This window comes from Pteronotus mesoamericanus, unplaced genomic scaffold (genome assembly GCF_021234165.1).
Source record: "Pteronotus mesoamericanus isolate MK-2021 breed Mesoamerican mustached bat unplaced genomic scaffold, CSHL_Meso_final contig_303, whole genome shotgun sequence".
In the NCBI taxonomy this organism is placed as follows: domain Eukaryota; kingdom Metazoa; phylum Chordata; class Mammalia; order Chiroptera; family Mormoopidae; genus Pteronotus; species Pteronotus mesoamericanus.
The window spans coordinates 78,820-103,892 of NW_026555130.1; the positions used below are offsets into that span (position 1 = coordinate 78,820).

Consider the following 25,073-nt stretch of genomic DNA (forward strand, 5'->3'; position numbering starts at 1 on the left):
GCCCCTCCCCACATTCTTGTTCTGTCTTGGTTCTTTATCCTGTCCTTGACTCTGGTGTTCCCTCTGGGAAATATGAGCAGTAAGAGAAACTTTCACTGTGTACTCATTTATTACTTTACAAACATTTTTTAAAAAAATTATTGATTTGAGAGAGAGAGAGAGAAAGGGACACAGAGAGAGAAACATCAGTTTGTACTTCCACTTATTCATGAATTCATTGGTTGATTCTTGTATGTGCCCTGACCAGGGATGGACCCCACATTGTATCAGGATGATGCTCTAACCAACGGAGCAACCTGGCCAGGGCTACCCATTTATTACTTTGGACTTTTGAAGCATAAGAATGGATATATTATCTATTCAAATATTGAAAAGTTAAAAAGTCATAAAAGCACCACTGAACAACAACAAAATAACAAGAACATGGCCTAGCCAAGTTAACCTTCACAAGTCGCACACCAAGAGGAAAAGCGGCACAGAAGAAGGTGCCACAAGTTCACAAGAAGAACAGGGGAGGCAACTGCATGATAGACATCTGCCACTGTGAAGCTTCCAGTGAAAGGCTGACTCAGCCTAGTGATGGGGCTGGAAGATTGTAAAACATTACAGTGAGAGAATTAGCTTTTGATTGCTTTTCTTATATAAACCTTTCTCGAATGTCCTTGTGAACAATTATTCAATAGCCTCAACTCCTATGGTGTCCAGTTAGACACTACGAAATCCAATAAATCTGAAATTGAGTGGGCTTAACTGATCTTGATCTTTTAAGTTACTCCACAAAGCCAGAGGGCTTTTCTACTAAAATAGGTGTCCCCGTCCCAATAATAAAAGTCAAGAAAGTAGATGTGGTCACCAAGAGAGTTTATAGTATGAGAAGAGCAGTAGGCAAGGACAGATGCCAGTAAGGGGCAATCACAGGAAAAAGGCATCCAGGAAGGAAAAGGCCAGCTAATCGAAAAGAGAGGGGCTCTGAATCTGTGACCTGTGGACTTCCACGGGGCCCATCGATGAGCTTCAAAGGATTAATTAACTCCCTGCAATTATGTGCAAATTTTGCATTATGCGGATAGCTTTCATCAGATTTCCAAAGTGATTTGTAACTCTCTGTCCAAAACAGACAAATTTCACTGCATATGGCAATTAGAAGACATCTTCTTTGCAGAGTCATTTAGCTCTGCTCCTTCAACTTCCTGCCACTTCAACTCAACACAGGCAGGCTGGCTTCAGGATCTGCCATTCTACCAAAACTGTTCTTGTCAAGGACACTGACATTTATCTTGCAAAACCTAGTGAGTAGTTCTTTCTTATCTTACTTGACTTCTCTGCCTCCCTACTTTAAGTTAGTACCTTCTGATTTCCTTTGTTGCACCTAGCACAATCTGAAATTATTTTATATCATCTGTCCCATGTTTAGGATACAAATTGTTCTAGGACTGAAACATTGTATCTCTTTTTCACCTCTAGATCTCCACTGCCCCAAAAGAGTGTTTGATGCAGAGCTGGCATTCACTACAAATGTATTATACTTAGTGCACGAATGATGAGACTCCAAGTGGACTGCATTGCAAATGTGTGATATTTTAAGCTTGACCTTTCTTCTACAAGGTTTTACATATGTGTTTTTTCCAACAAAGAGGGGTAATTAACTCTATCAACTTATGTTGTACAGAAATCAAGGGCTATGGGGACTGGGAGACCACGTTGGTGACTTGAAGTCACAGATGACATTTGAGAAGGTAATTCTGGAAGAGCTGGAAGGAAGAGAGAAGCCAGAATGCCAAGGTGAACAGGGTTAAAGTGAGAGGAGGCAAAGAATGAGAGATGGAGTGGAGCAGAGAAAGCACTTCTAGAAGATAACAGGGTTGAGAGCAATGCACAGCATCAATATGACAAGGCCTGAGGGCAGAGAGAGAGAGCCATTCTTTCACGCTGGGCAAAATGGTGTAAATGTCACAGTTTAGTGGAGAGGAAAAAGTACTTAACAACTAAAAGGAAGATTCATGTTTTCTATAACTGTTGTGAAGCTGGTCTGAATTTAGTGGATGCCAATAATTTTTAAAAAAACTGTGGTCATTCTCAGCTGAAACTTGAAAGCTATAAAGCCCACAGCTCTTTTCAGGACACAGATGAATATGGGTAAATAATGTACCCTTATTTTGCTTCAGTTTTCTGCTAAGATGGAACTAAAGGTGTCTAACCCTCACGTGTCTAGGAGGCTTGGCCAAAATAAACACCATTAAAACCTACCTGATAAAGCCCATCAGAGACAAACCTGTAGTCTAATGAAGTTAGGCTTCCTGACTTGCTGTAACAAGGTAGCCCCACACCATGGGAAGTGAGGAGTGAAAAAACAAAACAAAACAAAAAACGGCTAGCCTGGGCTATGAAGCAGCTTCCAAGGTCTTGTAGCCTTGACAATTATAAAGTTAAAATAAATGTGGGATGTTACATCTGAAAATCCCTTATTTGAGCCTTTATACGGGGACTGGGCAAGTGTCAGAATGATCCACGTAGTTCGGTCCCTACAGGCAGGAACGGGCTGTTTCCAATCTTACCGATAGGATTTCACACAACCGAGCTTCCGAAGGTTTAGGAAACAGGGTGTTTCAGTCTATGCCCTCTCACTAAACAAAAGCAGTTTTTACATATTCACAACGGGTATCTGCGTGTTGAAATTCTGCTCACCTTTAACAAAATTCATCGTCAAGGCCTTCTCCCTGGTGTTACTTAGCGTCCCCCTGGTTGGGTTAACGGCCTCTTTCTTTTGCACAAACAATAAAAACGCTCTAGGCGTTTGTGCGCTTTGATCTCGTACCCGACCCCACTGCTAAACGTTTACTTAAGCGTCATCTCATTTGATCCTGACAAGAAGTCATCGAGATATTTACACACGAGACCTACCTGGCACTGAGAAATTAACAGGACTACGGTATTTGCTTTTTCCATCATTGCACTTACTTTCACTCTGCCTTATGTTTTAACCCGTTAATTTACCCCCCGTTTTTGAGGAGTCATCCCTCTATTCTTTGTGACCACCACATGCTTTTTAGGCGGTGGACTCAGTAAACACGGAGCTGAACTTCACACAGGACTTGCAACTCGAACCAGTTAACGGGAACGTGCCAGATCCCCGGGGCTGTTCCGGCCTCGGGGCTCTTCGCTCCCGGAATTGCTCCCGAGGCGCAAGGGGAGCTGAGCAGCTGAGTCTGTGCAGGCTTTCCGAACTTCGGACTGCAGTCCAGTGGGAGCTCTAATGGCAGTCACTCACCGCGGAGGCGGGACTTCCTGCCTCCTAATAAGGCGCTTCCGGTAAAGACACGGAAGCTGAGCTTTGGCGAGGCGCATGCGAGGGGCCGACTCTCGAACCACCCAGCTGGCCTCGGAGAGGTGAGCGTCGCAGGGATTTGGGAGACGAGGGGGCGAGCGTTCTTAGTGGCCGCGGCCGACAGTCACCTTGCAGTGCTTGTCCGTCTTTCCTTTCCTAGATGTTTTCTGGAAACTTCCCAGGTTGCTAGAGCCGGGCGTTGCCTGCTCCCTGCGACTTTGGCCAGATGCGCAGGCTCTGGGAGTGCGTGCTCGTACGTGTGTGTCTGTGTGTTCGCGCGCGTGCGGGCGTGTGTACGGACCAGGGCGTGTGTGCGCGGGCGGCCTGGCGCGCGCGTGGACGGTCGTGCCAGGTCTCGGGCGCGACCCAGCGGGATGGACCGCGCTGCCCGCACTTCGCAGAGAAGTCTTACTGGCTTGATACTTTGGAAGAGGTGAAATTGGTATGGGCGACCAGTGACTTGGTGTGACGTTAGAGAAAGAGCCTTGTCCTACCAAGTCATTTAACATTTGTGGTGGAGGAGAAATAATGTTAAGTGAGTGGATAACGTTTAAGAATTTTACATAATGCCTACTGCCGACTGGGGACTTAAGTTGTGGGTGGACCCGGGTGAGGGTGTGACATCCCTGTCCACAAGGAAACCTTAGCCCCATCGCGAAGACAGGGTTTACAAATGCCAAACTGTTAGAGAACGAGTCGATAAAGACTAAGAGCAGACTTTTCTTCTAACATTAATACTGCTATGGCAGCTGTCATTTGATGTTTGTTTCTACTTTTTTCAGCTTTTTAGTTTTAACCTTTCTTTGTGCTTTTATAAACAGCATATCGCTTTTTTCTTTTTTTAAATCCTAGTTGACAATCTCTGCCTTTTGACTGGCACGTTTATTGTACTTACATTTATTGTCACTGCGGAGATACTTGTTCCGGCCAGAACCTTTGGAGTCATCCTTGACTCAGCTCTTTTGCACCGTGCACGTAATCTATCGGCACATCCTTTGGACTCTGCCTTCAAAACCTGTCCAGGCTCCCATACCCTTCTCACCGCCTTCGCTTGTCCAAGTTACCATCTAACTAGTCTGCCTTTTCTTTTTCCACTCTGTTTGCATCACAACATGTAGAGTGATCCTCTAAATAAATAAATAAATAAATAATCCACTTCCTTCAAAAAAAATCTACCAAAGTCTGTTCCTTTCACTCAGATCCCTAAGCCAGGTCTTTAGAGTGGCCCCCAAAGCCCTTTATGATGCAGATCTGCTTTACCTCTGATTTCCCCTCTTGCATACTCTCCCCTTCGTCCTTCTGTGTGGGCTCCTCAAGTGCCCGCCAGTCTCCGGATATTTGTGCTTGCCATTCCTTTGCCTGGAATGCTCTTCCCTGGCCTGTATGCATGTGATTCAGTCCCTTACCTCCCTCACCTGTTTTGAATGTTACTTTCTCTGTAAGGCTGTCCCAGATGGATCTTTTGCTTACATCTCCACTGCACTCATTGTCCTTGCGCTTGTCAACTTATGACATTCCTTGTGATTTAGTCATTTATCTGGTTTATTATGCTTCCGCCACTAGGATGGAAGTTTCATCACAGCAGGTATTTTTATGTGTTTTGTTTATTGCTGTATCCTTAGTGCCTAAAACAGCATCTCACTTTTAGTAGTCTCTTCGTACTGAAGGGATTTGGACTTTTTCTACCGTCTTATACTTTGTACTTTCTTTGCTGTCTTTAGATCTGCTTTTTTGCCCCTTCCCCCGTATTTTTTTTGTTTGTTTTTTGTTTTTGATTCAAGGTCTTCTTTTATCTTTTCACTTTTCCCCTTCTACTTGTTTGGAAGATATATTACTCTATATATTCTGTCTCTGTTCTTAGAGTGGTTAAGCTTTGAATTTGAATTTTAATTTTACTGTGCATACTCAGTTGAATCCAATTTAATTTTAATAGAATCTTATTTTTGTAAAATGTAAATATTCAACAATAAAACTTGTAGTTGTCACTATTTTCTGGTGGTTTGATTTATTTTTTATTTTTGGTTTATTAAAGTCATTTTATCATATATATATTTAGTCTCACCCAAGGACTTTTTCCCCATTGCTTTTAGAGTGGAAAGGGGAGAGAAAAAAACATCGATGTGAGAGAGAAACATGGATTGGTTGCCTCCCATAGGCTTCCTGACTGGGAATTGAACCTGCAACCTAGGTTTGTGCCCTAAGAATCGAACCCATAACCTTCAGTGTATGGGACGATGCTCCCACCAAGTGAGCCACACCGGCCAGGGCAATTTATCATGTATTTTAATGGAATATTTATTGTATATTTAGCACTTCAAATTTTTTTTTAAAAGAAACTTTTGCTAGTTTCCTTACCTTAGCATTTTACTAGGAAGTGTGCAGGAGAATCCACTGAAAATAACTGTGAAATGGATATTACTCAGAAAGTATGTAGGGACTACCAGGAAGGGGAAGCATCACAGTTTGCCAATTATTTGAAGTCACTGGAATGAATTTGTAAAGGAGTGATTTGGGAAGATTTGGTGGTATATGAAAGTATGTAGGGAAAAGGCACAAACTTACTGGTTCATAATTAATTTAAGTAGTTCTCTTTCACATAGTTTTGCCATAACAACTGTGGTTTTGGTGTAGCTTTAAGTCACTGGTGTTTGAGAGAGAAGACATGCCTACAGCCTCTTTGGAAATGCCTAAAGCTTTTTGGAGGAGCTAAAGTGACGTGATACAATTCAACATTTGAGGACAAAGGACTGTAGTGAGGATGTAGCACAGCTTAGGCACAGGCTCTGACATCAGGTACGAAGGGCATGAAAGGACAGCAGGTCATTATGTTCAGTGACACAAGCCAGTCACTGAAAGACAAATACTGTGATTCCACTTAATGAGATATCTAGAGTAGCCAAGTTCATAGAAACAGAAGCTGGGGGCTGGAGAGAAAGGGGTATAGGAAGTTCTTTGACGAGTATAGACTTTCAGTTTTGTGAGATGAGAAGGTTTTAGTGATTGGTGTCACAACAGTGACTGCATCTAATACCACTCAACTGTGTGTTTAAAAATGGTAAGATGATGAATTTTATGTGTATTTTACCACAATTAAAAATTTTAACAAAGGATAGTAGATGGGTTTGTTTAAAATTGGGCTAAAGAAGGCACTGGCTGGGTCGCTAAGTTGGTTGTAGCGTCGTCCTGATATGCCATGGTTGTGTATTCAGTCCCTTGTCAGGGCACATACAGGAATCAACCAATGAATGAATAAATAAGTGCAACAACAAATAGATGTCTGTCTGTCTCTCTTTCTCCCTCTCCCTCCCGTCCCCCTTCCTCTCTCTTTCAAAAATCAGTAAAATAAAAATAAATAATATAAAATAAAATTGGGCTAAATACTTGGAAACTGTTACATTTTGGGTGGTAGTTTAAAAGCAAATGACATTTTGCCCTTAAATGTTTAAAGGTATTCCCGCATTTAGTCTCCCAACATGACCTTTCAATCAGCGAAACTCTCTTCCATTTCCCTACCTGGAAAGTTTGTTCACTGTCTGCTGCCCATTCCTAACAGCTTAACCAGGGCATGGATTCTACATGGAGCCTTTCCTCACTCGTTTTCTGGTTTTGGGGTTTTTTTTCCAATTACAGTTTACTTTCAGTATCATTCTTTATTAGTTCCAGATGTATGGCATAGTGGTTAGACAACCATGTACTTTACAGAGTGTTATCCTGCTATTTCAGGTACTCACCTGGCCCTATACGTAGTTATTATGGTACTGACTATTTCCTATGCCTTCCCTCTTGACTCACATGGTTTTCTTCCATCACTGAATTTGATCCTTGTGTTCCGAATTTTGGGTCAGTTTTAGGTTTACACTGTTAGTCATCTCTCCCAATTACACTAAGCTCGTGGAAGAGCATACCTTCTCCTTCCTTACTTTCTCATGACAGAAAAGTCAAGGAATCTAAGCACTCACAGTGCCTGAGCCAGGATTACTAGAGCTTCTAAATCTCAGATGTATTCTTCGTGGAGGTTGAGCTTTCTGCCTGATAGGTGTCAGTGTGTGAACGATGCATCAGACCTCATACCAATTATTTTGGTATAATTTTGAACAAATATCAGGGAAAGATTTAAGAAAATACATTTAGAAAGATAATAGAACCTATATTGAAAACAATCTTTTTTCTAATATTCACAAACTGCCAGGGTATTTGTTTTTTTCTTTTCTTTTTTTTTTTTACCTTTTCTACTGTGCATCAGACATCTGTTTGGATTTCTTGGCTGCAGAAGGAGGGAAATGTCATTGATGTTGGAATCTATACCTACTGTGAGCAGTAGCCTTACTGTGATTAACTTCCCCATATCAGCTTCTGTTCTTCTGAACTTGTAATACATTTTTTTGGATTTATGGAACATTTTCCTCTTATGTAATATACAGTCTTTCTTAATGGCTACATTTGTGGATTGTTTACAATACATTGAGCACTTGTGCATATAATACCATTTAATTCAACAGCCCTATGAAGTAGGTCCTAATATATCAGCATTTTACAGACAAGGAAACAGACACAGGTGAAATTAACCAGTGTCTCATAGCTAGCATGTAGGAGAGGCAGAATTTCCATCCAACAGATTGGCTGCATGTATTGTCCATATTAGATTAAATAGGAGCAAATATGACCTAAATTCTTACGTGTACTTCAGGATCCTTTCAGTTGCAGGAGAAAGAAACAGCTCAGATTGGTATAAGAGAAAGAAGTAATTCAGTGTTTCATTTAACTGAGATAATGAAGGACTTTAGGCAGGGCTGGATCAGCTCTGCTTGCTTGTTTGCCATTATTTTCAGAGAAGATTTTTCTACATAGTGCCAGAGGTGCCCCTAAGTTATTCCAGGTTTAAGTGGTTCTTTTGTTTTACGGTCTTGGGAAAGAGGTGGACCTCCTCTTCAAGTGCTAATGTCATTTCCTAAAAGATTGGCTCTGCTTGGGTTAGGATTTTATACATAGACCAGTGCTGGATTCAAGGAAATAGAGGTGAGGGGTCATCAGATTGGCTCTCCTAGGTCATGTGTCTACTCCTGTAATGGGTGAGTGATAGCCCACCAGGCAGAGAAAGCTCATGTCCTAAAGGGGTAAGATGCTGGGCTAAAAAACAGAAAATAGGTAAAAACCATGCCTTTCCCAGATTAAGAGTCTTCCATTCTTAAAAATTAAGTCATTTTTGAAAGAATTAAAACAATTATTAAAATTTTGAGTGAATGTTATGCAATTAAGGAAAACAGTATTTTGTAAAGTGCTATATAATTTCCTTTGATGCTGGAGACTCACTACTAAATTCTTACGTCCTCCAAATTTTCTTAATTGATTTTTCTTTTTATATTTTAAAACACTTTTTAATTTATTGACTTGGAGAGAGAGAAACATCAATTTCTTATATGTACTCTGACCAGGGATTGAATCCACAACCTTAGTGTGTCAGTATGATGCTCGAACCAACAGAGCTACCTGGCCAGGGCTTCATTGGGTTCTTTAAGATAAAGACCCTGTTAGCAGGCTCATGAAGTATGTACACTCCTTAATGTTTTGTTTTTGTTTGCTTATTTATTCATTCAGTCATTGTTTTCAGAGGGAAAGGAAGGGAGAGAGAAACATCAATCAGCTGCTTCCCCCCATGCGCCCTGACTGGGGACCAAATCTGCAAACCATGCAGGTGCCCTAACCAGGGATTAAACTGGCAGCCCTTCAGTTTATGGGACAATGCTGAGCCACACCGGCCAGGGCCTTAATGTTTTTAAATACAGAGGATACATAAGATTTCAAGTGAAATCAGTTGTGTGAAATAAAGTTATCAAAATACTTTAAAAATTATAATAGAGCCCTGGCTGGTGTGGCTCAGTGGATTGAGTACCAGCCTGCGACCTGAAAGGTTGCCTCTTTGATTCCTGGTCAGGCACATGCCTGGGTTGCAGGCCAGGTCCCCAGTTGGGGGTGTGCAAGAGACAACCAATTAAAGTTTCTTTCCCGCTCTTTCTCCCTCCTTTCCTCTCTCTAAAAATAAAAATCTTTAAAAATTGTAATAGAATAACGTGTCTTTATAAATATATTAAATGACAATCTTGTGACAGGTCCAGTAAATATTGTAACTGAAGTAGTGATGAGTGTAAAGTATATTTTGAGATCTGTGATAGTTATAAGGTATTTGTGATCACAGTGCTGCTAATCTGATTTCTCGGCCTGTGTTGATAATTTAGGGAAATGCTAAATTTCAGTTAGAAATTAGTGAAAATCTTCAATTAGAAAATATCTTAAGAGCCCCTGGACCTGGGGGATAAAACACTTCGCTTAGGCCCTACACAGGTAATCAGCCGAGTTCTCCAGCTTCCTGCTGACATTGACATCCCACTCTGTTCTGGTTAGTTGTCCTGATCACCAGTCTCGTAATCTGTACTACATTTCTCTGACCAGGCTTCCTAGAGGCAGCTTTTGAGTTTCTCAGGAACATCCTACTTTTTGGGACAGCCACCCGTGTTTCCGTGAATCCGCTGATGCCAGGTATCAACCTTGATCTCCCTCCGTCTGAATTTCCGGTGGTCATGAGGTGACCACTGAGATGCAGCTTCTCCTATCTTTTTGTCCTATAACTTAAACCCCGGCCCATCTTCTCCTTTCTTGTCTTCCCAGATAATGATCAGCTCCATTCTAAAATATTCTGCCTCTCTTAGGAATTGGGAAAATAGTTTCTAATAGGAATCAAGAAAATCATTAGGTTTGAGAAAAATGGATGCTAAACCTTCTTAAAAAAATTTTCACCCAAGGATAGGATTTTAATGATTTTATTTTTTAAAAAGATTTTATTTTTAAATTTGTTTTTTTTTTTAATTTGTTAAATTTGTGTGTGTTTTAAAGATTTTATTTATTTATTTTTAGACAGAGGGGGAAGGGAGGGAGTCAGAGAGGGAGAGAAACATCAGTGTGTGGTTGCCTCTCACATGCCCCCTGCTGAGGACCTGGCCCACAACCCAGGCATGTGCCCTGACTGGGAACTGAACTGGCAACACTTTGGTTCGCAGGCTGACGTTCAATCCATTGAACCTCACCAGCCAGGATTTATTTGTTTTTAGAGATCGGGGAAGGGAGGGAGGAAGGAAGGAAGGGAGAGAAACATCATTGTGAGAGAGAAACATCAATTGGTTGCCTCTTGCACACACCCAACCAGGGACTTGGCCCACGACCCAGGCATGTACCCTGACCAGGAATCAAACTGGTGACCGTTTGCTTTGTAGGACAGTGTCCTGTCCACTGAGCCACAGCAGTCAGGGCTGTTTTTATTGATTTTAAGAGAGGAAGAGAGAGAGAGAAAAACATCAGTGTGAGAGAGAAACAGCGATCATTGCCTCTTACACACACCCCAACCAAGGATCATGCCTGCAACCTAGGTAAGTACCCTGACCAGAAATTGAAACCACACCTTTTTGGTGTAAGGGACGATGCTCTGACCAACTGAGCCACCCATCCGGGGCGATTTTAAACTGTAATAGAGGGAAAACTTGTTAATGAAATTGTTAAAATTGGATGTTATTGAGGAGAAATGTGATAAAGTACTGGAGGAAATAGCAAAAAGATTCTAGAAAGAGATACTGTGGCAAAAACATGGCACAGTATCATAGTCTCAAGTTTCCATTCCAGGAAGATATATGCAGTACCGTGAATATGCATCATTGACATTGGCTGGAGTAGGCCCTCGCTGGTCTGGCTCAGTGGGTTGAGTGCTGGCCTGCGAACTGAACGGTCATTGTTTCTTTTCTCATTCATGGCACATGCCTGGGTTGCAGGCCAGGTCACCAGTAGGGGGCATGCGAGATGGGATGTTTCTCTCCCTCTTTCTCCCTCCCTTCCCTTCTTTCTAGAAATGAGTAAGTAAAATCTTTAAAAAATTTTTTTCTGGAATACGTTCATTATTGGAATGGAAATGCATGTCTGTTCAAAACAATATGAGATACGAGAGATGAATGGTGTGTATCAGGAAGATATGTATGCTTGTTTGCAGCCAAGCGTGGAGGCGTTGGGGTGGAAAGCACAAGGGATAGTAAAAGAAGTAGTGGAAGAGATCCATGGATTATGCTATAGATGATTTGACAAGAGGAGAATGAAGTTGTTGCTCTTCTAAGAGATTATAAAAGTGGCACAAAAATAAGATGAAATTATGATGGAGGATCACAGATGTCTTAAATTCTCCTAGAGGGTTATTTTGTTTTAAAAGATTTTAATTATTTGTTTTAAATGTGCCCTGACTGGGAATTGAACTGGCAACGTTTCAGTTCATAGGCTGGAGCTCACTCCACTGAGACACACCAGCCAAGGCTCTTAATCTGTTTTTAAAAGCTAAACTGTTTCTTACATGGTCTTAACAATGGAATAACTACAACATTCCTGAAGTAAGATAATTTGAAAAGAATTGAAAGGAGGAACAGACGAAGATAGTTATATACCCCCATGTTGATTAGTTACCACTCACTAATAGCTAAAAAGTGGAAGCAACCCAGGTGTCCATTGATGAATGGACCAAATGTGGTATATCCATAGAATGGAATATAATTCAGCCTTAAAAAAGGAAGGCAGTTCTTCCACGTGCTACAATGCAGATGAATTTTGAGGACATTATGCTAACTAAAACAAGCCAGTCATGAAAGAACAAATACTGTATGATCCCTCTTAAAAAAAAAAAAGTAACTAGAGGAGTCAAATTTGTGGAGACAGAAAGTAGAATGGTTTGTCGGGGGCTGGAAGGAGGGGAAATAGGACTTGTTTAATGGCGATGTTATATTTGCAGAATGCAGACAGTTCTGGGTGTGGGTGGTGATGACAGCTGCACAATAATGTGAATGTACTTAACACTTAAAAATGATTAAGAATGCCCTGGCTAGTGTGGCTTAGTGGATTGAGCACCGGCCTGCATACCTAAGAGTCACAGGTTCGATTCCCGGTCAGGACACAGACCTGGGTTGTGGGCCAGGTAGGGGGCTCATGGGAGGCAACCACACATTGATATTTCTCTCCCTCTTTTTCTCCCTCTCTTCCCCTCTCTAAAAATAAAAGAAGTAAAATCTTTTAAAAAAATGGTTAAGGTAAATTTTCTTACCTATATTTTACCACAATTGAAAAAAAATAATTTGAAATTCACAATATTTTAGGTTTTAATAGAGCTTTGATTTCCTTCAGCTTTATTTTTTTTAACCCTCACCTGAGTATATATTTATTGATTTTAGAGAGAGAGGAAGGGAGAGAAACATTGATCAGTTTCCAACATCAATCAGTTTCTTCCCTATGTATACCAGCTGAACCATCTAGGCAGAGTTGCTTCAGCTGGGACATGAAATCATTGAGAGTATGGTATTTCATCTCCATTTTTCAAAATGTACTCTCCTAATGCCCAAGAAAGCATTTGATTACATTAGACATTTTATTCATTGGGAAGACTCAAAAACAGCAGTGTGTTTTCCTACAATATTTTCAGTGTCTTCCACTATACCTCTTTCTCTCTCCTTGATGGGAATTCAAACCAAAGAAATCTTCCTCTCATTTTGTTCCTTCCAAGGAACTTGCATGGTCCAAAAAAAAAAAAAAAGAAAGAAAAAAAAAAAAAGAAAGAAGCACTGACTAGTATGGCTCAGCGGGTTGAGTAGGTTGAGTGTCCTCCTGCAAAGTGAATGGTTGCCAGTTCAATTCCCAGTTAGGGCACATACCTGGGTTGGAGGCTAGATGTCCAGTTGGGGGTGTGCAAGAGGCAACTGACTGATGTTTTTCTCACACATTTTTGTTTCTCTGCCTTTCTCCTTCCCGTCCCCTCGCTCTAAAAATTAAATAAAATCTTAAAAAAAAACAGATTAAGAAACTTTCAGCCAAGATGGAGGTATAGGTAAACATGCTTCACCTCCGTGCACAACTACAGCAAAAATTAAAACTAAACTACAGAATGAAATCACCCAGATTTATCAGAAAATCGAGCTGTATGGAGGTCCAACAACCAAGGATTTAAAGAAGCCACATTCACTGTGGCTGGTGTAGCTCAGTGGATTGAGTGCTGGCCTGTGAACCAAAGGGTTGCCGGTTTGATTCCCAGTCAGGACACATGCCTGGTCTGCAGGCTGGGTCCCCAGTAAGGGGGTGTGTGAGAGGCAACCACACATTGATGTTTCTCTCTCTTTCTCTCTCCCTTCCCCTCTGTCGAAAGATAAATAAATTAAAAAAAAAAACAAAAAACCACAGTCATCCAGGTGGGTGCCTTTTCTATAATAGGCCATGCTACTGAAATGGAGTCAGACACAGGGAGGCTGCCAAATTGAGGAAACCAAATAGCCCAAATGAAAGAACAGAACAAAACTCCAGGAAAAGAACTAGATGAATTGGAGATAAACATCCTATCACATGCAGAGTTCAAAACACTGGTCATCAGGATATTCAAAGAAATCATTGGGTACTACAACAGCATAAAAAAGACCCAGGCAGAAATGAAGGTTGCATTAAGTGAAATAAAAATCCAGAGGGAACTAACAGTGGAGGGGATGAAACCGAGATTCAAATCCATGATTTGTAACATAAGGAAGAAAAAAGTACTTAATCAGAACAGCAAGAAGAAAAAAGAATTAAAAAAAAAATGAGAATGGAATAAGGAGCCTCTGGGACATCTCCAAACGTACCAGCATCCAAATCATAGGGGTGCTGGAAGGGAAGAGGAAGAGCAAGAAATTGAAAACTTATTTGAAAAAATAATGGAAAAACAAAACTTCTGTAATTTGGCGAGGGAAAGAGACATATACGTCCAGGAAGCACAGAGAGTCCCAAACAAGTTGGACCCAAAGAGGGCAGCACCAAGACACATCATAATTAAAATGCCAAAGGTTAAACATAAAGAGAGAATCTTAAAAGCAGCAAGAGAAACGCAGCCACTTAACTCACAAAGGAGCTCCCATAAGACTGTCAGCTGATTTCTCAAAAGAAACTTTGCAGGCAAGAAGGGAATGGCAGGAAGTATTCAAAGTGATGAAAATAAGGGCCTATAACCAAGATTACTCTATCCATCAAAGCTATTATGTAGAATGGAAGGGCAGATAAAGTGCTTCCCTGACAAGGTAAAGCTAAAGGAGTTCATCATCACCAAGCCTTTATTATATGAAATGTTAAAGAGAATTATATAAGAAAAAGAGAAAAACCATGAACATTAAAATGGCAACAAATGCACAACCATCAACAACTGAATCTAAAAAACTAAGCGGAACTGGAACAGAATCATAGATATGGAGATCATTTGGAAGGTTATCAGTGGTGAGGGGAAGGGGGAAAATGAGGGAAAAGGTGCAGGGATTAAGTACAAATAGGGGGATGTTAAGAACAGTATAGGAAATAGAGAGCCAAAAAACTTATACCCATGACCCATGGACATGAACTAAGGGAGGGATTACTGGAGGGAATGGGGGTAACAGGTGGAAGGTGGCAAAGGGGGAAAAATTGGGACAACTGTAATAGCAAAATCAATAAAATACATTTTAAAAAACATTAAGAAAATCAATAAACCAATAGGAGAATGAGCAAATGATGTGAACAGGTAGTGCACAGGAAAGGAAATCAAAGTGAATAGACACTCAGCTTCCCTAATAGAAGGAAATGCAAATAAAATACATATTTCACTTATCAGATTGACAAGTAACCAAAAGTTTCTCAATATCCTGTGAAGGGCAACGTTGTGATAATATAGAAGCATATGTACTGCTGATGGGACTATAAATTGGTATAGCCACTAAGAAGGAACATTTGTCTTTAGCTCTCAAAAATGCACAGCCCCTTTAACTCAGCAATGCCCATTTTGAGAATGTCCTATACATATTTTTGCTCATGTGTAAGATAACAAATGCACAGGCTTAATCTTTCCACTGTTGTTTGCAGTAGCAAAAACTTGGAGCAACTTGTCTGTCATTTTGAGGAACGGGGAAAGAAAATTATGGTTGGCCTACACAAAGACAGGGTGGGACAAAAATAGGTTTACAGTTCTCAGTACATGACACAGTTTATTTTTATATTGTTATTTATTAATTATTGCATTATTTTCCATACGAACAATTGAAAAGTTACTTTTGCCCCGCCCTGTCTTAGGAAGCCATAAAAAATTTGAAAGCTCATGATATGACTGTGGATAAATCTCTTAGATGTGTTATTGAATGAAAATGTAAGGAATAGAACACATATATAGTATGCTACCAGTTTTATAAAGACAGAAAAGGAATATATTTGCGTGTATAAGCATAAAATATGTATGGAAGTATTTATGAGATACTTCGATAAATACCATAATAAAGGTGCCGCCAGTGGGAGGAGGTAATGACTGTCAGGAGCGGAAGGGGCCCTGGCCAGGTAGCTCAGGTAGATAGAGCGTCAGCACGATACACCAAGGAGTGGAAGGGGAACTTCAGTGTGTCCTCCTCATACTTGTATCGTCTATTCAAAAAGTTAAGTGAGAAAGATTTGCGCAGAAAAATACAAAGGGGATTACTGGAGGGGAGAGGTAGTCTCTTACCAGTGACATAAGACACTTGGACGGACCCTTTAGGAACACTGTCAGTGAGGCTGAGCCTGAAAATCGTGAAGAAAATGTGAAGACAAGAAAAGAAGCTTTTAGCATTGATTAGGCTAAAAAAGTAGACATGGAAGTCTACTCCTTGGGTGTAATAATATATATTTTTTATCTTTAATCCTGAACATTTTGAAGCCTAGAAAAATGGAGAGAAAAGTATAATGAACAGCTATATACCCATGGCCTTTATTTCATAAATGTTAATAGTTTTCACATTTGATTAATATTTTTAAAATATATTTGATGTTGTATAACAGATGACAGAAAAATGGCAGATTGTTTCAATTTCTTATCTTTTGTCTTTTTAATGGAGAACAGTTCCTGACTTGTCAAAAAAAAAAAAAAGAAATCTAGTAAAAGAACGCTGAAGACAAAAAGAGGTAGGATACTATGTGGCCGTTTTGAAATAGTCTCCATTCCCAGAGAAATTACACCCAGTAATTTATGAAAGAACTGAGCAATATGATTGCTCACAGTCTTTGAAGAGCAATTAACAAGAGATTTATAATTTCTGAGAAAGATGTTTGTGAACATTTAGGAAATAGTAATGTCAGGGGCTGGGAAGAGTTGAGTCAGTCTTGCTAAATTTATCTCATGTTTTGTTTGGACTGTGATTCCTTGCTGAGCCAGGGAAATTCATAGAGAACAATGCATTATTTCCTCCCTCTTCATCATCATTCTCCTTTTCCTCTTCCTCATTATTATTATTAGAAAAAAATAACTATCACTGTTACCAATTCATACATCTTTGAGGTGTGAAAGTTGAAAAGCGAGTCTCCCTTCTCTTACCCCACCTCCTCTGTCTGACTGGCAGAGCACAGTCCCTGACTATTTTTTTTTTTAAACCCTCACCCAAGGACCCTTTTTTCATTGCTTTGTGAGAGAGGAAGGGAAAGAGAGAAACATTGGTTGCGCCCCCTACCCCGTACCCACCTGGACTGAGGATTAAAGCCACATCTTAAGTATGTGCCCACATTGGGAATCAAACCTGCAACGTTTCAGTTACAGATGACACTTCAGCTAACTGAGTCACACTGGCCAGGGCTGGCTGACTGTATTTTGATTTCAGTGAAAAGATTTTGCAGAGCTCATGATATTCTTGAATGTGAGCTGGATAATAGGAGGGCCTGTAACAAAAGTTTTACCTAGTTTTTATGGGCTTCTGTCTTTGGTCAGTGCCTTGTGTATTCTTTTTGTGTTCATTCTTAACAAAAATTGCACAGGACAAAACTGAGAGGGGGACGGTTGATATATTGGGTTATTGGATGTTTAACATATACAAATATGAAGTCCTACATTTATACCTAATATTACAATGTATTAAGTTCTACCTCAAAAGTTAGTCATACAAATGCAGGGTAGAGAAGACCGATTTGAAAGCTCTTAATGGGAATTCGTAACACTTTGTACAAACAAGTGAACAGTAGGTTTTCTCTTGGTGTTAGTGTCAATCATTAACTCTTTTTTTGGATGGGCAATTTGGCCATGGCTTTCTAGAATCTTAAACATACTTATTTTATTTGAATAATTATCTCAAGAATTTTTCCAAGGAGACATGACAGAGGACAGTAATAATTTTAAAATGAAAGCTGTTTTTAGCTATTTTCTTTTAGCTAGTAAACAAAGAATACATAACAATAGAGAAATGATTGACTGAATTGTGGTATCTACATGTCAACACTAAAGTGATTAAAATGATGATTCTGTGGCTGTATAGGTAAATGTTTATAGAATAGTAATAAAAGAAGAACAGAAATTATATATATACACATATATATATAGCACAATAAAATTCTATTTGCCTGTTAATGAAAATTGGAAGGCATTTAAAACTATTGAAAACTCTTTCATGGGTAATAATATTATAGTGAAATGTAACCATTTTTTTAATACTTTAAAAATTTTTAAATTGATTTTAGAGAGGAAGGGGCAGAGATAGAGTGAGCGAAACAGAAACCTGTTGTTCCACTTACTTGTGCATTCGTTGGTTGATTCTTGTATGTGCCCTGACTGGGGATGGCACCTGCAGCCTTGGTGTATGGGGAGGGTGCCCTAACCAACTGAGCTGCCCAGCCAGGGCTGAAATTTAAACAATTTAATTTTATGATCAGAAGGTGACAATAACTCAAAAATGGTTATGGAATTTGTATTTCATTGCAGTCTTCAGAGTAAGTAACAGCCTTTCCCATGAAAAGAGGGAAAAGTGAATGTAATATTAGGCAATGTTATTAAAAGTGACGTATGGACCATTGAATGCACATACAGGTCAAGTCACATTTGGAGTATGATTTTCAGTTTTAGTTATTGTATTTTAAGAAAAGAATCCATAAATTGATTGTTGGGGGTGGAGCTTGGGATTCACATGTATACCCGGGTAAAGATTTCTGGGAGGTGGCGTAGGAAGAGGAGAGAGAGGGTGGCCTTTAAATATGGAAATATCCTTTGGGACCTGGAATGGTTTGATTATCTATGGCTGCAGAGGGCAGACTAAAATCAGAGAGTGAAAATGAGAGGTACACTTCATTTCCTTTTGAAGAGCTATTATCTGACAAATAGAGTCACCCCAAAATTAAATGGGCTATCTTCATTTGTTAGTGAGCAAGTGTATGTAAGTAAAAGGCACTTATCTTAACCAAGGCTTGATTGGCACCCAGATGAACCTAACCAAGGAATAGTGGCAGCCGCTCACGTTCAGGTGATTAGGGGAGGGCCCAGTGCAGGCAACTAGAGAAAAACCGCGTCTTGTGCAGAGTCTTTTGGTGAAACATCAGATCACCCAGGTGACTCAGCCCCCCTGCAGCCCCGATTTGGCGCCCTGCAACTTCTGGCTTTTCCCAAAACTAAAATCACTTTTGAAAGAGAAGAGATTTTGGACCATCAGTGAGACTCAGGAAAATATGATGGGCAGCTGATGGCGACTGGGAGAACTGTGTGAGGTCCCAAGGTGCCTACTTTGAAGGGGACAGGGCCATCATTGTCCTATGTACAGTGTTTCTTGTATCTTGTATTTTCTCCAATAAATGTCTCTCTTTTTCATAGTACATGGCTGGATACTTTCTGGACAGACCTCATACGTGTGGCCGCAGTGGTGGGAGGTTCAGCTTGGTAGTTGGTGCTTAGTGTGTCAAATGAATGGATGGAGGCCAATGCCTTGGCTGAATTCTAGCAATATTTCCCTGACGGGCCGCTGTTTCTTACTTCCTTTCAGTGCCTTGCCTACAATGCCAGTGACATGATGTATCTGAAATACAGTTCTAAAACTGTGACTATTTTAATGTGTATTTAAAAGATAAAGGCCTTTAAAAATCATAACCATTATACTGTTTTCACAGCTAAAAATTTAACAATTATTCTTTCCCTTTTAAAAAGAATAAATTGATTTTTATTAGCTTTACTGGAAGCAGTTATTCTTTAACATCATCAAATATCTAGTTGTGTTCAAATGTTCTATTTTCTCATAATTTCTCTCTCTTTCTTTTTTAATCCTCACCCAAGGACATTTTTTCACTGCTTTTTAGAGAGAGGAAGGGGGAGAGAGAGAAATACTGATGATGTGAGAGGAATACATCGATTGGTTGCCCCCCGTATGCACCTAGACCCAGGATTGTATGTGCCCGGGCCAGGGATCAAACCCCCCACCCTTTTGTTACCAGATGATGCTTTAGCCCATTAAGCCACACCGGCCAGGGCCATAAATTCTCTTTCAAAAAGTCATTTACAGTTTAAAAAAATTAGAATCCAGCCCTGGCCAGGTAGCTCAGTTGGTTAGATCATCATACCCATATGCCAAGGTTGTGGGTTCCATTCCCGGTCAGAGCACATACAAGAAATCAACCAATGAATGCATCAATAAGTGGAAAAACAAACTGATGTTTCCCTCTCGCTCTGAAAATCAATAAATGAAAATTAAAAAAAAACCCAAATAATGTTTGTACATTACAGTTTGTTAACTTGTCTCTCAGGTTTCTTTTACTTTCTTTGATCTCACTCTGTTTCTTTTTCTCCTGCGTTTCATTTGGTGAAAAAACTGACTCCTGCCCTGGCTGGTGGGGCTCAGTGGATTGAGCACCGCCCTGCGAACCAAAGGGTCGCCGGTTTGATTCCCAGTCAGGACACACGCCTGGGTTGCAGGCCAGATCCCCAGTAGAGGGCACATGAGAGGGAACCACACACTGACGTTTTTCTCCCTCTCTTTCCCCTCTCTCTGAAAATAAATAAATAAAGTCCTTTTTTTTAAAAAAAAAAAACCCCAAAACTTAGTTCTCTGTCCTGTGGTTTCCCATCGTCTGGGTTTCAGCCGACTCAGTCTACTGCTTTCCTCTGAAGTGGGACTTGGGCCTAGTTACCACTCCTAGACGGGGGTACTGTTCTCTCAGGCTCCCTTTAAGGCCTTCTCTTTATTTTTAGGATTCTGTGGAGGTTTTTTGGTTTAATCTTTTATTTATCGTTCATCGTATGTGTTGCTTCCCGTGTCTGCGGGGTTGTCTTTTTCTCCGTTCCTGGGGCGAGGGGGTGTTCGCGTCGCCCGTTTCCTTTCCCTTTTCTCCATCCCCTCCACTTCTCTTCCCTCCCCACCCCCTCCAGCAAGTGACGGAATAGATGAGTCATGTGATGTGGACCAACTGAAGTCAAACAAGGTTTAAAAAATACGTTAGATTAGCAAAATACAATTGGACAGTAAAGTAAAATCAAATTACCAGCGTATGGTAGGTAGAATTCTCAGTTGCCTGCCCACATTGGTCAGAAGCACTGATCTCACGAATATCTACATGAAGTTTACAACAATTTTTAAAAAGAATTTTAGTTAAGTTCAATGTTGTACTTTTCTTTCTAGATTCCATATTGTGGATTCTGGCTCCGTTATCATGAATGACACTTTGACATCAGATGTCGTTGGTCAAAGAGTTGAAGTCAATGGAGAACGTGCCACGGTTCTTTTCTATGGCCCTGTCCCTCCTGTGGCAGGTGATGTATGATTTTGTGTGTGCGTGTGTGTATTTATTTATTTTGGGGTTTTTCTGTGCAGACTTTTCAAGACTGCTATACTACAACCATCTTGAAACTAACAACCAATTTCTAGATAACTACACTATACAGGTTTATTTGGTGACAATATCCTGTGGTATCTATGGTTTTATTTAATTATGCACTTTAATTATTTAGTATTGCTATTTCATATTAATTCAACCTTAAAATATCTTCTGAGTAAACTTTAAACAATAAAAGAATCTTGAATGACCATAATCCTAAACTAAAGTCAGGTCTCAACGCTCTCATACAGCAGAGTGCGGCGGTGTATATCTGCTGCAGAGCTTATGCCCTTTCTGCCCTGTTGCTTCTCACAAATATGACTGTTTTAAGGTTCTTGATATATGTTGCCAAGTTTCTGTCTGAAAGTATTGGATCTGGGAAGCGAACTCAGATGGAGGTTCACATGCAGGACATTTAGTGTACGGAGAGTTTATTAGGGCTGCTCTTGGGATCACTACTAATGGGACGAGCAGAGGCAGAAGTCGGGCTGTGATGGGATGTGATCGAAGGGGCTCTGCGGCCAGGGTGGCCTTCAGTCCTTCTGAGTTGAGACGAGGGGCTGTCTATTTACGCTCCCGTGATGATCTGTCAGTGGGTTCTGAGCGCCCTAGGAAGGGGGTGTGCCCTTGGGCAACGTGCTTTCCTAGTGGAGACAATTCTGGAAGAAGGCGGACAGTTGCAGGCTGACCTCCAAAAGCCAGTGCTGCCAGCATCGGGAGGAAGTGCGCACAGTTCCGGAAGGCAGATTGGGGGGGGCGTCGCAAGGACAGCCGTGCAGCGAACGGCGCTCACTGGCAGCTGGGCGAGTATGAGGTGGTGCACGCTATTTTCATACATTAAGTTGCCTGTGAGTTGGATGCATTCCTCATCTATGTATTATGAAGCAGCTATTTCCCTGAAAATTACAATTCTGCGAAGAGGGAACTGCCACATATTTATTCCTTATTAATTCTCTCATTGTTTGGGGGATTCTCCCCATTACTTTACCTCAGTTAGTACTACTTTTGGGTTTCTTCTAGAGGTGACCTTTGGAATTGTTGGAATTGGTACATCTGGTGGAACTGGTACATGTGATACAAAGATGCAGAGAAATTGCACACCGATTCCGTAATTCACCCCAGAGTTTCTACACTGAATGTTGCTCTAGGGTTTGGTGACAGCTAACTGAGTAGGCGTTCAAAGCACTTGGACAAGTTTCTGGTGCACAGTGTTAGCTGTTGTTGTAAATAAACATGTAAAAATTACTTTAAAAAGAAATACAACAGTCCTGTGTTTGTAAATGGCTACTTGTGCTTAGAAATTTAATTTCCTCAGCTAGGATTATACATAGATTTAAATAAAACATTTTTTACTTGATTTATTGGGGCGACATTGGTTTGCAGAACCATACAGGTTTCAAGTGTAGTCCTCAGCAAAACATTCTTTGCATACTGCATCCTGCGCCCATCTCCCCAAGCAGAGTATATTTCTGACCTCATTTCGCCCTGCCTTTGCCCACCTCCACCTAGCCGCCCCGACCCTGCCCACACTGTCGTCTGTCTGTGTGTAATGTAGCTATGTTTTATGGCTAACACCTTCACCTGTTTTCATCCATTTTCCCCTGCCCTCTCCCCTCTGACAGCTGTCAGTCTGTTCCCTGTATCCATGCTTCTGTTTCTATTTTGTTCATCAGTTTATTTTCTTCATTAGATTCCACATATAAGCGAGATCATATGGTATTTGTTTTTCTCTGACTGGCCTATTTTACTTAGCATCATAATTTCCAGGTCCATCCATATTGTCACAAAAAGTAAGATTTCCTTCTTTTTTATAGCTGTATACTATTCCATTGTGTAAATGTACCACAGTGTTTTTATCCACTCATTTATTGATGGGCACTTGGGCTGTCTCAGGAGCTTGGCTGTTGTAAATAACACTTTAATGAATTTAGGGGTGCACACGTGTATATTCTTTCAAATTAGGGTTAAGGATTCCAGAAGTAGGATGACTGGGTTAAAAGGCAGTTACATTTTTAATTTTTTGAGGAAACTCATACTTTTTCCAAAAAGGCTGCACCAGTCTACATTTCCACCGACAGTGCACTGGGGTTCCCTTTTCTCCACGTCCTCACCAACATTTGTTTGTTGATTTATTGATGATGGCCATTCTCGCAGGTGTGAGTTGATACCTCATTGTGGTTTCAATTTGCATCTCTCTGGTGATTAGTGATGTTGAGCATTTTTTCATATGTCTTTTAGCCATCTGTATGTCCTCTTTGGAGAAATGTCTATTCAGGTCCTTTTCCCACGTTTTAATTGGATTGTCTGTCTTCCTGGTGTTGAGTTGTGTAATTCTTTGTCTACTTGTATTTTGGAAAATTAACCCCTTATCTGATGTATCATTGGCAAATATGTTCTCCCATACAGTGGGTTCCTTTTTCATTTTGATGGTGGTTTCTTTTGCTGTGCAAAGGCTTTTTAGTTTGATGTAGTCCCATTTGTTATTTTTTCCTTTGTTTCCCTTGCCCTAGGAGATATATCAGCAAAAATACTGCCACAAGAGATGTCTGAGATTTTACTGCCTGTGTTTTCTTCTAGGATTTTTATGGTTTTATGACTTACATTTCAGTCTTGTATCCATTTTGAATTTATTCTGATATATGGTGTGAGTTGGTGGCTAGTTTCATTTTTTTTTTTTTTTTTTTGCATGTACCTGTCCAATTTTCTGAGCACCATTTATTGAAGAGACTGTCTTTACTTCATGGTATGCTCTTGCCTCCTTTGTTAATATTAATTGACCATAAATGTGTGGGTTTATTTCTGGGTTCTTTGTTCTGCTCACATGATCTGTATGCCTTTTCCTATGCCAGTACCAAGCTGTTTTGATGGCAAACTTGTAGCACAGTTTAATATCAGGTATTGTGATACCTCCAACTTTGTTCTTGTTTATCAAGGTTGCTGAGGTTATTTGCAGTTATTTTTGGTTCCATATAAATTTTTGAAATATTTGTTCCAGATCTGTGCAATATACCATTGGTAGTTTCATGGGAATTGCGTTGAATCTATAGATTGCTTTGGGTAGTATGAACATTTTAATGATGTTAATTCTTCCAATCCATGAACATGGTATATGCTTCTACTTATTTGTATCTTCCTCAGTTTCTTACATGTCCTGTACTTTTCCAAGTACAGGTCTTAGTTAAATTTATTTTTAGGTACCTTATTATTTTTTTCATTGCAGTAGTAAATGTGATTGTTTTCTTAATTTCTCTTTCTCATAGTTTATTATTGGCTATAAAAATAACACAAATTTCTGAATATTAATTTTGTGTTCTGCTGCTTTGCTGAATTCGTTTATTAAATCTAGTAGTTTTTTGGTGGCGCCTTTAGAGTTTTTTATGTAAATATCATGTCATCTGCAAATAATGGCAGTTTTACTTCCTCCTTTCCAATTTGGATGTCTTTTATTTCTTCTTCTTGTCTAATTGCTATAGCAAGGACTTCCAGTACTATGGTGAATAAGAGTGGTGAAAGTGGACATTGAGTATGATACTGGCTGTAGATTTCATATATGGACTTTATTATTTTGAGGTATGATTCCTCTATTCCCACTTTACTGAGAGTTTTTATTATAAATGGGTGCTGGATTTTATCAGATGCTTTTTCTGCATCTGTTAATATGAGCATGTGATTTTTATCCTTCATTTTGTTTATGTGGTGTATTATGTTTATTGATTGGTGATTATTGTACCAACTTTGTATTCCTGAAATAAATCCCATTTAATGATGTTGTATGATCTTTTTAATGTATCGCAGGATCCGGTTTGCCAATATTTTGTTGAGGATTTTAGCTTCTATGTTCATCAAGGATATTGATTTTCTATAATTTTCTTTATTTGTAGTGTCTCTACCTCATTTTGGAATTAAGATAATGCTAGCATCATAAAAAGAGCTGAGAAGTCTTCCCTCCTCTTGAATTTCTTGCAATAATTTGAGGATAGGTGTTAGTTCTTTGAATGATTGGTAAAATTCACCTGTGAAGCCATCCAGTTTCTGGGAGTTTTTTGATTCCTGCTTTAGTTTTATTAGTTGTAATAGGTCTATTCAGGTGTTGTGATTCTTCCTGAATCAC

General features: G+C 40.0%; 1 protein-coding gene across 3 annotated transcripts in view; it reads left to right on the forward strand.

Annotated features, from left to right (window-relative positions):
- Positions 1–3,316: 3,316 nt before the first annotated feature.
- The window catches only part of TBCE (tubulin folding cofactor E), a 67,233-nt gene continuing 45,476 nt past the window's right edge, over positions 3,317–25,073 (forward strand). Inside the window, exons 1-3 of one of the 3 annotated variants that reach the window (XM_054575495.1) lie at positions 3,346–3,387; positions 16,251–16,312; positions 20,767–20,897. In XM_054575495.1, coding sequence (XP_054431470.1) covers positions 20,798–20,897 — 100 coding nt within the window. In that variant the 5' untranslated portion in view covers positions 3,346–3,387; positions 16,251–16,312; positions 20,767–20,797. Of the gene's footprint in view, positions 3,388–5,427; positions 5,514–16,250; positions 16,313–20,766; positions 20,898–25,073 lie in introns of those variants that run through there. The other 2 variants (XM_054575494.1, XM_054575496.1) reach the window with 2 other exon arrangements.